Consider the following 14,627-nt stretch of genomic DNA (forward strand, 5'->3'; position numbering starts at 1 on the left):
TAGTTTTAAGTGTAAATCTTACTTCACTCAACAAAATATGTTACTGAGTTTTAATCATATCTTGAAGATTAAATGTATTCTTTTTGTAATTGTTCATTTAACAGCTAGAAAACAAATCAAGAAAACAGGAACTGTAATTATATATTAAATATTAAAACTACCAATATGTAGGTGTTTTTCTTTTATTTAAAACACATTTGTATAATGAAAGCATTAATCCATTTTTATTTTTTAATAGAGTAATTTTTTAGTTTTATTTCTTTATTGGCATGATTATATATACAAAGTCCAATAAAAGAAAATTCATACATTTATTTTCTGGTCATTATTGTTACTTATTTCATTTAATAAGTATCACTACTAATAATTTAGTATATAGAGGAGGGAGGTATCAAAAAATATAACACGGGCTGGGGAGATAGCTCAGTTGGAAGAGTGCTTACCTTGTAAGCACAAGGCCCTAGGTTCAATCCCCAGCACCTCAAAAAAAAAAAACAAAAACGAAAACAAAACATGCCTCCAGTGACATACTCGGGTTGTAACCCTGAGGGGAAAACTTCCACTGAGGTCCCAGTTGGCATGAAAAAATAGCCCATGGGGAAGGGCAGAGGAACTGCAGCCTTTGCCCACCCGCCCCTCTTCTGGTCCCTGCATGTGATTGGCCCTGACCACAGGAAAAAGCACAGGTCAAAGCAGACCACCATGAGGACCCTGCTCCCTGTAAAGGCCACACAGTGGGTGCCGAGGCTGGAAAGCTCCTCGAGGCTGGGGCTCCATCCCCGTCCTTGTGCTCAGTTTCCAGTGCCTGACCCCAGAGAGATAGGGACCAACAACCCTTGCTTTGGAGGCCTCCCTTCCAGGTGAGCAGCCCTGAAGGGCCTACAAAGCCCTTGCACTCACTGCCCCCCATTCTTCAGACTGATGGCAATTTCTGTCCCTGAGGAACAACCTCAACAAGCTCAATAAAGGAAACAACAAAGCTTATTCAGCAACAATGTAGAGCACCTGCTGTGGCCCAGGCACCAGTGGTAACGTTTCACATTTATTCTCCTAAGGATTCTACGAGGTAGACCACAGAAAAGACCTACATCTGCCAGTAAGGAGGTGGCCTCAGACTGAGTGGCTTGCTTGAGGGGTTGACAGTGCAGTCATCCTCCCTACGTTGATCTCATTAGGCTCCTGGGTACTGACTATGGTGCTCAGGCACCTAGTCTAGCCTGTGAGATGGGTCAAAGATGGCTTCCCAGAGGAAGCCGGAAGGAAATGGGGGCTTCCTGCTGAATCGGGAGCAGCCTGGAAGTAGGAAAATGTTACCAGCACCCAGGCAAGAGCCCTGCTGGAGTTCTGACTGGCTGGATTTAGTACCCTGCCCTCATCGGAAATAAGAGAAAACCTTATGAAAAGGAAACATGAATTTAATTGCAGTTTGGCTCAAACTGGGAGGTCAGCTAATCTGCCTCTGCCTGTCCTACAGGAATGTTACAAGTTTTAAAAAATATTTTTTAGTTGTTTATGGACCTTTATGTTTATTTATTTATATGAAGTGCTGAGAATCGAACCCAGTCCCTCACACATGCTGGGCGAGTGCTCTACCACTGAGCCGCAACCCCAACCCATGAATGTTACAATTTATAGCCCAGAAATACATATATGTAGATTTAGCCAGGCTGTACTAGCTAGAAGTCTGTTACGATTCTGGTTTTTCTTTCTTCTTCTTTTTTTTTTCTTTTTGGGTGGGGGGTACTGAGGATTTAACCCAGAGGTGCTTAACCACTTAGCCACGTTCCAGGCCCTTTTAATATTTTATTTAGAGACAGGGTCTCGCTGAGTTGCTAAGTACCTCACTAAGTTGCTGAGGCTGGTTTTGAACTCACGATCCATCTGCCTCAGCCTCCCAAACTGCTGGGATGAATTACAGGCATGCGCCCCCACGCCTGGCACAATTCTGGTTTTTCACAAAATTTACTGGTGTCTGCTCAGTTTTCAAGCTAAGCATGAGGAAAATCAGTTGCTGAAAAACAATTTTTTTCAGGAAATTGGGGAGTTGAGGCTTTTAACTTCAAAGGGCTCTGTTACACACACAAAAATAGGTGGAGTTTATAGGTAGAAGGTCAGGACCTCGGGTCAGGATCCTGTGAGAGGACAGCAGAGCAGTGAATGAAGGGTCCTCCAGGCCCCATGGGCCAGGAGACCAGGTGCAGGCCCTACTTTTCCTTCAGCCTCCCTGTCTACAGCTCTGCCTGCCAGCCCCAGCAGCACCCCAGAACCTGCCTCCACAGTCTGCCTGTGCAGGGCTCCTCAGTGGGCCCTTTCCTTCTGCTTGCCTCTCATCTTCACCTCAAGCAATCTATAGGTCAAAATTTCTGAGATACTGGCCAACAGGGCGGGTAGGGCTGGGCCTAGGACCCAGGGCTCTGACTTGACCAAACCCTCACATAACTCAATATTGCTGAATAGGTCGAAAAGCAGAGCTCACTCTGAGTACAGAAACCCTGGGAAAAGGGTGACCTGGGCCACACACACCCCACCTGGCTCCAACCCAGGGCATCTGGTCTCCTGAGGACAGGGGAGGTGACCCACAGTTGAGGACCATGCTACAATTTTAAAGATCTCTCTCCTACATTGGGATCACCATCCTGTCTCACAAGTTTGGAAACTGAGGTGCAGTGTGTGTGTGTCCCGGGCTGATTTACCCAAAGACACACAGTGGGTCAGTAAGGAACCCAGTGCCCTTTCAGCACCTGCACAGTGACTTTCCATCCAGGCCCCCGTGTCACAGGTCAGGGGCCTCAGCTGAAAACAGGAGATAAGATCCGGGGACCTGGGCCATCAACTGAAGCTTGTGAAAGGAGTTGCCAAAGCAAGTGGCTGTGTCAAGAGCAACTGTTGAGGCTGGTGTCGTTGCTGTGGGAGGAGGGGGCAGGGAGGGCACTGGGCAGGTTGAGGTAGATCAGGGATGGAGGGAGGAGACAAGGATGACAGGTGCCCCTGTGGGGTTCTGGAGCAGGGCCAGGGTCCATACTGAGTAAGGAAGGGACATGTCCACCCAAAGAAGGGGCAAAGGCAAGGCAGCCTGCAGGCAAAGACAAAGCGGTGTGAGAGGAAAGGGCCCTCCGGGACTGACTGGGGACCTTCTGCATTTAAGATTTGGAAATGGGGGATCCCCCAAAGTCACACTGCTAGTGATGGAGCCAGATGACTCAGGTCAGTCCGAGCCCGCAGCAACAAGCCACCTCTAGTCAAGACAATAGGAAGCCAGGGTCTAAACTGCTTGCTCAGAATAAACCCACCACTGCTGTGCACTGAGGAAACACCTGGAGAAACCTAAAGCCCTGCAGGACCTCAGCTCTCTCACCCAGGGTTTTACCTGTGACATCTTACTGGGACCCCAAATAACCCCTCGAGGTATTTCAGGCTCTGCCTCAGCCATCCCTTCATCTCTCCCAGGCACCTTGGAAGGACCTGGTGTGACTGGAGAGGAGAGGGGAGGGGTCAAATCATTAATCACAGTCATTCATTCACTCAACAAACATTTACTTTTGAGCACCTACTGAATACCAGACCTTGTGCTGTGTTCAGCGGGGGTGGGGGGATACGACAGTAAGGTAGACCCAGTTTCTACCCAGATGGGGAGCAGAGGAGCCTTTCCAATCATCTGGCCCAACTCCCATTTGAGGGATGCAGAAATCGAGTCCTGCAGAGGGAAGGTGACTGGCCCAAAGCCTCGCAGCTAGGTAATGACGGGGCCAAGGCAAGTCCTCTTCTGAGGCACCCTCCTCCTCAGTCATCCTGCAAATACAGATAAGGTAAGACCTGTCCCAGGCACTGCTTTGGGCCCTGGGAGAAAGACATCCCTTGACGCCATAGAAGAGGGTGACGATGGAGCAAGCGGGCAGTGGGGAGGATGTCACAGGCTGAAGGAGGCCAGGGTGGGGTGAGGTGCTCCAATCTCACAGCTCCCCTGGAAACCAGAGGCTTCGGAGCTCCACCTCAGGGGCTGGGCTTCTGCGGCCCAGAGCTGCCCTCCCCACCCCAGAATGCAATATAAAAGTCCCTTCCTAGCTACTTCCGGAGAAGAGCAGGAGCAGGTGGGAGGTCGCCTGGGGGTCCTCCGTGCAAGAAGGGAGCAGAGGACACTCCCACCCCGTGGAGACTGAGGGTCTCCAGCTGTGGCTGGAGGTCTCACCACAGACATGCAGCTGCTCCTGGGCCTGGCAGGGGTCCTGGCTACACTCACCCTCCCCCAGCCCAGTGAGGGCACTGTCTCAGGTAACAGCCCCTTGGACAGTCGAGGAAGAGGGTCGGTCTGGGGGAAGGGGAATGGCGGGGAAGCACCTGGAGCTGGGGGCCTTCTGGCTCCCTTAGACCTTCAGTCCCATCCCTCTGAACAGCCTCCCCCACGGCAGTGGAGAACTCAGTCCTTCAGGACTGCATAGCAGAGGCCAAGCTGCTGGTGGATGCTGCCTACAATCGAACCCAGAAGAGGTGGGCCTGGGTCTGGGGGCTGCCTGGGTCTGCGAGGGTCCATGGGCGGGTGGCTCCAGCCAGTCAGCTCACCCAACACACACCCCTGGGCACCCCGGGACTGAGAACCTCCCTTCCCTTCGTCCTTGGTCTGCCCACCCTGTCCTGACGATTCGCCCCTGGGCCGGGGCTCTACTGGGGGAGTCTGCACCTTCTTCCAGCCCTCCCTCCTCATCTCCTGGGCAGCATCAAGCAGCGCCTTCGCAGTGGCTCCGCCAGCCCCATGGACCTCCTGTCCTACTTCAAGCAACCCGTAGCAGCCACTAAGACAGTTGTTCGGGCTGCTGATTATATGCATGTGGCCTTAGGGCTCCTGGAAGAGAAGTTACAACCCTGGAGATCCAGACCCTTCAATGTCACTGGTATTGTGTTCCCCATTGAGCCCCCAGGGCCTGCCCTGGTCTGGAAGTGGAAAGAAGCCAGGATTCAAGGCGGGTGCAGAGCCTTGGGTGTAGGGAGGAGGGATGGTAAGGGGACGGAGCAGGCCAGCTCAGGAAGGGGCTAGGACTCTAGACTCAGGACCTCGCCCACCTGCCCTCCAGATGTGCTAACAGAACACCAGCTGCACCTGCTGATCCAGGCCAGTGGCTGTGCTCCCCGGGATCAGGCTGAGAAGTGCAGCAACAAGTACCGCACCATCACTGGGAGATGCAACAACAAGTGGGTGCCAGGGGCCACCTTCCCCACTGCCTCCCTCCGTGTCCCTGAACCCCACTAACTCCACCCACCCACTGCTACAGGAGGAGACCCTGGCTGGGGGCCTCCAACCAGGCCCTGGCCCGCTGGCTGCCAGCTGAATACGAAGACAGGCTGTCGCTCCCCTACGGCTGGACGCCCGGCAAGAGGCGCAATGGTTTCCTCCTCCCTCTTGTGAGTCAGGGTGGAGGGTTTGGAGGTTGCTTCATCCCTTTTAAATACAGGGAGTAAAATAGCCCAGAGTCAGCCAGTCAGGAATCAAACTCAGGGTCTCCCACTTGCCAGACAGGGGGCTTTGGACAAAGAAGATCACTTTCTTGGTTTGTTTCCTCATCTACAATATGGCAGAAAATGCTGCCTCAGCGAGTTAGAACAAATATTAAATAAAGTGCTTGGTTTAAACAGTCATATAAGGACATGATCTCTTAAGGTTAGCCATCACAATATTGGATTGTTTCTTTTCTGGGAGATTTAGTGTCAAACACCTTAATCTGGCTGAATCTATAAATTTCATGTTTATCAATTTTCCCTTGCTATGTCAATATGACAATCTGTCATCTCCTCACCTATCAATATCTATTTATAAATTCTTCTTCTATTGACCCTTCCATCTATCTATCAAGTTCTCTCTTTATTATCCACCACCTTAAAACCAGTCCACACATGTGACTCAGTTCTGTCATCTATTGGTCTATACCAATCTAACAATTTGCTCTGTGTACCACTCTATAAGAGTTGATGAGTCAGCTGATCCAGCCCCTCTCCTTCTCTTTACTGCTGGAATCCTTAGGATCTAGGCCAGAGACTGGCCTTCTAGGAATGATGGCCACAACAGGTAAGGCTACATCTCCTGGGGCACAGGACAGGGGAGTGCAGGACAGAAGAGAAGGAGAGGCTCCATCTTCTCCAGCAGGGGGCGTGCTGCTCTCCCTCGAGCCCTGGGTTGGCTCCAGCACCATGTAGATCAGCCGCCCAAGTTCCTTGCTGATCTTATTTCCCCACAGGTCCGGGCTGTCTCCAACCAGATCGTGCGCTTCCCCAGGGAGAGGCTGACCTCTGACCGGGGCCGGGCCCTCATGTTTATGCAGTGGGGCCAGTTCATTGATCATGACCTGGACTTCACCCCCGAGTCCCCAGCCAGGGTGGCCTTCACTGCAGGCGTTGACTGTGAGAAGACCTGTGCCCAGCTACCCCCCTGCTTTCCCATCAAGGTACCCAAGCCCCTGTGGAGGGGGCAGTGGGCTGCGTGTAGGGATCTGAAAGGCTGAGGCCCCATCCTAAAGGGGCTGGGATATAATCCAGACACCAAGAAACACAGCTGGGCCTAGAGCAGGATGGTAGTGGGGCAACCTGCCAAAGCCTCAGTTCAAGCTCCATGGAGGAGGAAGTGATTAGAGACAGGCCTTGGCCATGAGGCTGATTCCAAAGGCAGAAATCTCTACTTTTGGAAGCCTTTAGGGTCTCTTGGCTTCTGCCCTTCTCTCCTCTGGGTGGTCCAAGGGTCCCACAGCTCTGGGGTGGGCAGGGATCAGGGTTCTATCCTTCAGGCCAGAAGGCAAGGAAGGTGTGGGGCACTAGACAAAAAAAGAAAAAAGAAAAAGAATCCAGGGAGCGGAGTCTCTGCTGGGGTGAAGGGGGACACAGTTCCTCCCCGTTGCCCCCTCTCAAGCCCTGGTTCAGGGCCTCCTCTGCAGAGCTTTCTCAGATCTTCCTATTAATACCTTTAGCATTTGACTCTTATACAAAGCATAGCAAATGCCCCTCAGTTTGGTTACTTAGCGGTGTGTGTTTGTACTGCGCTGCCAGCTTCTTGCCTCCTGCTCTGGGTTTTTTGTTTTTTGCTTTTTGTTTGTTTTGGTACCAGAGATTGAACTCAGGGGCACTTAACCACAGAATGCATCCCCAGCCCCCTTTATTTCTAGTTTTTGAGACAGGGTCTAGCTAAGTAGCTTAGGGCCCTGCCAAATTGCTGCAACTGGCCTTGAACTTGTGATCTTCCTGCCTCAGCTTCCCCAGTCGCTGGGCTTACAGGCATATGCCACTGTGCCAGGTCTGTACTGAGGTTCTGGACCTTCATTGTCTCCAAAGCACCTGGAAAGAAAGGGGCTTAGGAAATGTCTGTCCAGCTGCTCAGAACTAAAGGAGCACAGGCTTAATTGTCAGAAATGAATTCTAATCCCACTTCTCCTGCCAAATGACTGTCACAGCCCCCCTCAGAGAGGCTGTTTCCCCATTTGTAAGAGGAGGCTCTAGATTGTTTGAAAAGCCTCTTTCACTGCTAACCTTTTGTGACTGTGATAAAAAGTGCTCAGGACACTCCAGCTGAAGGGGTGAGCAGTAGGAGTCTGGGGGAGTCAAGGAGGGCTTCCTGGAGGGGGAGTGTCGAGCAAAGTTTTGAGGGAGATGGTGACCAAGAGGAATGAGCCTGCTGCAGAGGGGCCCCAGTGTCACTGACTCTTCTTGCACTTCAGATTCCGCCCAATGATCCCCGCATCAAGAACCAGCGTGACTGCATCCCCTTCTTCCGCTCAGCTCCCGCATGTCCCCAAAACAAAAACAAAGTTCGCAACCAGATCAATGCGCTCACCTCCTTCGTGGACGCCAGCATGGTGTATGGCAGCGAGGTCTCCCTCGCCCTTCGGCTCCGCAATCGGACCAACTACCTAGGGCTGCTGGCCGTCAACCAGCGCTTCCAAGACAACGGCAGAGCCCTGTTGCCCTTTGACAACCTGCGGGATGACCCCTGTCTCCTCACCAACCGCTCCGCGCGCATCCCTTGCTTCCTGGCAGGTCTGACGTGGGGGAAGATGGTGTCTTGGGAAGCCATCGTGGGATGTGGGATTAGGGGACTTGGATGGGGACCAGTGTATTCACACCATAAGCATACGTCTGAGCATGGTCATCAGAGATCAGTCAGTTGGAAGAAGTCCCTTTGCCAATCCTCTGAGTATGGCCAAAGATCCCTGACTGACTTTCCAGAGATGAGGGACTCACTTTCTATATGGCACCACGACCTAGTCCCAGGCAGCTCCACTGCCTATAAGAAGGGTTCCCCTTATTTCTATCCAATATCTAGCCCTGTTGTTATTTTTCATGCTTCTGGAACCTCAGAGAAGAGCCCCTTTAATGACCTGAAAGTACCTGTTACTTACACCTAGATATTTTTCTTTTCTAAGTTAAATTTTCTTAGTTCTCCACCCACACACACTCTTGTTAGACACTGTCACCTGGTCCTTCCTCTGGATGCATAATTTGAACTCTCCTCCAAGTCTTTGCTACGGTGTGTGTGTAATAATAATGGAATTGTTTCCAGTTACTCAAGACATTCCAGTGGGCCACCCCTAAACCTCACAGAGGCTCTGAAATGCAGAAATTATCATCCTCATTTTACAGATGAGAAGCTGAGATTTAGGGAGGAGAAGCAATGTGCTCAAGAGTTTCAAATGGCAGTATACCCACATGGGAAAAGCCAGTGTAGTCCCTGATCTTGCTGTCCACTCTGGTCCACTGCTTTCCTCAAGGCCAGTGCCTCCAGCTCACCTTGTAAGAACTGCACATCTGTTTCCTTGGAAGAATGGAAAAGACTTCATGAGAAGACTTTGTTACTATAACTAGGCTTGTGCTAAAGGGCTTCGTCTGAAGCCAGCAGATGACTGAACTTACTTGCCTGCTTATAGGAGAGGGTCTGGACGGGGCTCTGCCCAACCCTTTCTTTCTCTTTTCCTCATGACATCCCAAAGTCAAGGTTCCCAGAGTCACCCAGGTCCCCCGCTAGGCTATGGATCTGGTCATTTTGTAGACAGAATCATTAGGCAAAGGCCTGTCAGTCTGAGAACAGTAGCTGCCTTGTGCTCCTCGCCTGGCCCTAACCTTCTCCAGCCACTTAGGAACCCAAGACCCCACTCTGCTCCCCTTCCTGGCTGTAGTGTTGAGAGGAGGGTGGTGGTCAGTGAGGAGCCTCATGGCACAGCCAAGGATGATGGAGGAGCAGCGAGGGCAGAGCCAGGCTCACTCCATCTCTCCAGACCCCAGGCCTCCATCTGCCCTTGCAGAAGACTCTCTGGGCAGGGTTTTGGCAACTCTGAACTTGGGTTTTTCAAGGTGACTCTCGGTCAAGTGAAACCCCCAAACTGGCGGCCCTGCACACCCTCTTTGTGCGAGAGCACAACCGGCTGGCCACCGAACTGAGACGCCTCAATCCTCGCTGGAGCGGAGATAAACTGTACAACGAGGCTCGGAAGATTGTGGGGGCCATGGTCCAGGTAGGGGACCCTGGGTCCCAGCATCTCCCAGAAAACAACCTGGCCTGAGGAGCAATCTGAGGGACTGGTTTCCAAGCCTGGGGACGTGCTTCGAGCGGGCTGGGGCTGGGTGACGGGGTGGGGGTACCTCTGCAATGGTTCTGCCGCTAGTTAGTTGGGACCTTGTCTATGACACTTGACCTCTCTGGGCTTCAGTATCTCATCTATCAATGGGAAATTAACATTGTCGAATATGACATGATCATAATGACTTGCTATGTCTAAGAAACCCTTTAAAATGAGTTCATCTGAAAGCCAGGTGTGGGTTGGGTGGCCACTCTGGCCACATTCCTTGTATGTCTTCTCTCCTAGATCATCACCTACCGGGACTTTCTACCCTTGGTACTGGGAAAGGCCCGGGCCAGAAGAACCCTGGGGCCCTACAGAGGGTATTGCTCCAACGTGGACCCGCGTGTGGCCAATGTCTTCACCTTGGCCTTCCGCTTTGGCCACACCATGCTGCAGCCCTTCATGTTCCGCTTGGACAGCCAATACCGGGCCTCAGCACCCAACTCCCGTGTCCCACTTAGCTCTGCCTTCTTTGCCAGCTGGAGAATCGTGCATGAGGGTGAGGTTTTCCACAGGCAAAGGGAGAGGGGGTGGGGAGCACTCCCTGTCCTGGGTGGGCCCAGCTTACTGCCAGGAGGCCAGGCTGTGAAAAAGGCCACTGCTAATGTCTCCCAGGACAGTGGAGAAAAGGCAGGGCCTGCAAGACCCTCAAGCATGGACCTCCCATGCCCTGAGCAATGAGATAAGAGCAGCAGAGACCTATGTTAGCCTGGCACATTGTCGACCTGCAAGGAGCTCGCCTTCCCTCCTTTAAGAAGTGGGCTTCCCTCCAAGCTCCAGCTCCCTCATGTCCACCCATGCCTCTGTTCTAACAAATATTACAAAATAAGCAACTGGCATGTGCAGCTCTGAGCTAGCTTGGCACCATGGGATGATCCAAGGGGCTTCCCAGAGGCTGGTCCAATCAGTGCTGCTCTCACTCCCCGCCAAAGGTGGCATTGACCCCATCTTTCGAGGCCTCATGGCCACCCCAGCCAAGCTGAACCGACAAGATTCCATGCTGGTGGATGAGCTCCGAGACCGGCTATTTCAGCAAGTAAGAAGAATCGGGCTGGACCTGGCGGCTCTCAACATGCAGCGCAGCCGAGACCACGGCCTTCCAGGTAAGGGGGTGCCTGTCTCTCCTCACAGGCTTCACGCAGGCCTGGGCTGCTCAGAGGGTTCGGAGAAGACCTGGTGCCTCCTTTCTGACAGGAACTGCCTACAGGATGTGCAGAGGTGCAGAGCTCAAGTCTGAGGCTGATGCACCATAGCTCCCCTGGGAATCTTTGATAGCCATCCTGCCACGTCTTCCCCATCTGCTATAGGGCCTCCAGCTTTAGGTTCACCACAGGACAAGGACTTGAGCACAGGAGCTGGCAAAAAGGAGATCAGAACTTTCCAAGTAGAGAAAAGTAGTAGATATAAAAGGCAGAGAAGGACTGCTTCAATCCCCACCTCCCTGGCAAGTTCCAAGGAGAAAAGCTACAATTCCAGGGCTATGGAAACTGGCTCCTTGCTCTGGTGGGGTGAAAGGCAAAGAGCCTAGAGGCAAAGAACAAGTGGAATAAAATTAAGGCTGCACTGGTTTTTTAAAAAAGACTTTATCCCAGGAAAGAAGAGAGAATAGGCACTGACATTGACAAGCAGTTATACCCTCCATGCTGTAGATGAGAAAATAAGCTCAGACAACTAGAAATTTGCCCAAGGTAACACAAGTAAGAAGGAGTAAAAATCTGAAATTAAATTTCAAATGTCCCTCTTCTTCCCACTGTCATCCCATTCAGCTTCTTTAGGGGAGGCCTTCAGCCACTGCCTTGCCCCTCTCCTGATCCCTACCTCCTACCTCCCTGTCTAGATAGAACCTGAGGCCCCTTCTGCCCCAGCGGATCTTTCATCATGTATAAAGCAGTCAGGAAACTGGCTACTGCCTACTGCACTTGCCAGAGCAGGCATGCAGCAGGCACTCAGTAGTTTCCTGTCTCCTTAAACTTGGGTGCTCCTGACAGCTAAGGAGCTGTGGGCGCCCCCTGCTGGAGGACTGAGATTGGTAGCCACCCAAATTGCCCCACAGTGACTTTCTGTTCCCCTCTGACACTTGTTCCCTCCATGACAACCCAGAAATATTACCTAGATGGCAGCTCTTGCAGTCTCCTTACAAGTCCAATACCAAATTTGGAATAGAACAATCCGGTCTGAACTCTACTTGATAGCGAAGGGACTTTGGACAAGTCATGACTGCTTGACTTTAAATAAACATACCATAAAAGCACTTCATAGGGGCTGGGGAGATAGCTCAGTTGGTAGAGTGCTTGCCTTGTAAGCACAAGGCCCTGGGTTCAATCCCCAGCACCAAAAAAAAAAAAAAAAAAAAAAAAAAAATCACCTCATAGTTTTTTGGGGAGGGTCCCAAGAGATATTCAAGCAACAGTGTTTAGTGATGATAAACATTGTACAGTTTTCCTTTGTTCGGCTAGAGAACAGTGTCTGTGAGTTGTAGTTCAACTGATGATATGGGGCTGGCATTTCTTCAGGTCATGGCAAAGTTATCTGCCACTTTGACTGTCCACAGCATATCACGTGGCTTCACCCCAGTGTAGGTTCCAAATAGCTGAGAAATCTTGTTACTAGTTTTTGGGTTTCTTACACAGAAGTCTTTTTAAAAATTGAGATATGATTAGCACACCATAAAATTTGCCCATATGAGGTACATAATTCAATGATTTTGGTATATTGAGTTGTTCAACCACCATCATGATCTAACATCATGACATTTTTACCACCCTCAAAATGAACTTTGTAATAATGGCTACTCCCAATCCCCCCCAGCCCTTGATGACCACTAGTCTACTTTCTGTCTCTCTATATTTGCCTATCCTGGACCTCTCATATAAATAGAATGACACAGCGTGTGGTCCTTTTCTGAGTAGGTGAATTTTATCCATGCTTTTCATTTGTTGGTTTGTTCACTCATTTGCTCATTTATTCATTCATTATTCTACAAACATGAGAGTTTTTTATGTTCTGGGTACAGTAACTCACTAATGCACTTCCAGTCGATAATATTATTAAATTTCAGATTTGTGGTTTTGAGTTTTTAGTTGCAACAGCTCTTTATATTTAGACATATCCCTTAGTCTGATGCGCACAAAGCCCAGCTGTCCACTTGCATTTTAAATTAGAGGACAGCGATCTGGTGTTTGAACTAGCATGGATCTTCTTGTTTGGTCCAATATTGACTGACCACTGACCACAGAGCTGTCTCTGGAGAACTTGTGGGGAAAAAGGTTAGTGGGAGATGAACGTAGCTGAGACTGACTCTCCCCTCCCCAACACAGGCTACAATGCATGGAGGCGCTTCTGTGGGCTCTCCCAGCCCCGGAACCTGGCACAGCTAGCCCGGGTGCTGAAAAACCATCATTTGGCAAGGAAGTTTCTGAATCTGTATGGGACGCCTGACAACATTGACATCTGGATTGGGGCTATTGCAGAGCCTCTTTTGCCAGGGGCCCGGGTGGGGCCTCTTCTGGCTTGTCTTTTTGAGAACCAGTTCAGAAGAGCCCGAGATGGAGACAGGTAAACGACCCACATTAAAAGACACCAGCACCAGAGGCAGAGCAGAAGAACATTAGCATTTCAAGACTAAACAACAAAGGAAAGGAGTTTCTTTTTAGTTGCATTACACTCAAGTTCACGAGATCTAAGATCAGGAGGTTCCTTCTAGAAAGCTGGGTCTAAGGAACACAGACACTGACCCAGGCAAAGCCGACATTACTTACATCTCTCCTTAAATCCAGGAAAGACTTGTCAGCTTCACTGTCCTGGGTAGCAGATCCCAGAGATGTGACCATAAAAGAGCAAAATCTGGTTTCCCTGTGGAAAGCTGTGGTTCAACTGCCAACTCCATATTCAGATGTCCATTTGCCCAGGTTCATATTCAGCCCTGGCCACATAAATTACTGCCCTTAATACTGGGCAATTTATCTAATCACTGCGTCTGCTTTCTCATTTATAAAACTTGCAGAAAGTTGTGAGAAGTGAAGGAAATGCTGTATGTAAAATACCTGACACATGACAGGTGCTCATTCTCCCACATCTCTTGACCACCTGGTAGGTTCTGGTGGCAGAAATGGGGAGTTTTCACCAAAAGACAGCGCAGGGCCCTCCGCCGGATTTCCTTGTCTCGAATTGTATGTGACAACACTGGTATCACCACCGTTTCGAGGGACATCTTCAGGGCCAATATCTACCCCCGAGGCTTTGTAAGCTGCAGCCACATCCCCAAGTTGAACCTATCAGCCTGGCGAGGCAAATGAGGCTTCTGCAGGTAAGGGGAGGCCTGGGATGGGTGAGGCCCTCATGTCCCTCCCTGGACGGATAGCTGCGTCCTCTCGGGCCTTTAAGCAAAGATAACAGAACTTATCACCAGGGACGGGGGCTTTTTCCTAGTGGCTTCCCAATATGCTAGTTTCTGCACTGATGGTCAATCTCAGAGATTAGGACTTTGAGAGACAATCATGAAGTGTCCAACTACATGCAGCTTGGTCACTAATGCCCTAAAATGGTATATTCTGGATGCCCAGCAAATCCCTCACTTATTCAATTCTGCTCTTTCTAGGAGTTTATGACAAGCTCCCAACCTTTGGAGACAAGGGGAAAGATTGTGATTCTTTCTACCCCGGAGCAACTGTTTCCTGCTGGTGCTTTTGATGGCTATAGCTTAGAGCTGGCTTCACTGGCTGGGAGCGAGAGCTGGTGTTCTTAGTGGCCATGGGCCGACCCACCTTGGGAGCCTCTTAAGTATTATAAATCAGTGCCATGGGCAAGGACTTGTGGGCCAAGCCATGAGGCCTCGAGGTCCCGGCAACAATCAACTGGAGGGTTCCAGCTTTTCCTTCTGTTTTCCCCATCACTACCACCATGACTTGGAGACTGCATAGTCACAGCGTCTAGCCACCCCACAAGCCCCTGTGTGCTGCAAGCTTGGCTCTGCTTCTACCAATAAAACACTGCTGAGGGCAGGGGCTGCCGTTTCTTTGTTGGGCTGGGGAGGGTGAG

The 14,627-nt window shown here is 50.7% G+C and overlaps 1 protein-coding gene across 1 annotated transcript; it reads left to right on the forward strand.

Moving 5' to 3' along the window:
- Positions 1-4,123: 4,123 nt before the first annotated feature.
- Positions 4,124-14,583, forward strand: Epx (eosinophil peroxidase). The gene is made up of 13 exons (XM_047545736.1): positions 4,124-4,269; positions 4,392-4,485; positions 4,711-4,886; positions 5,067-5,184; positions 5,265-5,394; positions 6,225-6,431; positions 7,692-8,010; positions 9,322-9,482; positions 9,834-10,089; positions 10,523-10,693; positions 12,908-13,145; positions 13,684-13,896; positions 14,188-14,583. Exons 1-12 carry the CDS (start codon positions 4,194-4,196, stop codon positions 13,883-13,885), a joined length of 2,148 nt encoding a protein of 715 aa, XP_047401692.1. The 5' UTR covers positions 4,124-4,193; the 3' UTR covers positions 13,886-13,896; positions 14,188-14,583.
- The last annotated feature ends 44 nt before the right edge of the window (positions 14,584-14,627 follow it).

Source organism: Sciurus carolinensis, chromosome 3 (genome assembly GCF_902686445.1).
Source record: "Sciurus carolinensis chromosome 3, mSciCar1.2, whole genome shotgun sequence".
NCBI lineage: Eukaryota > Metazoa > Chordata > Mammalia > Rodentia > Sciuridae > Sciurus > Sciurus carolinensis.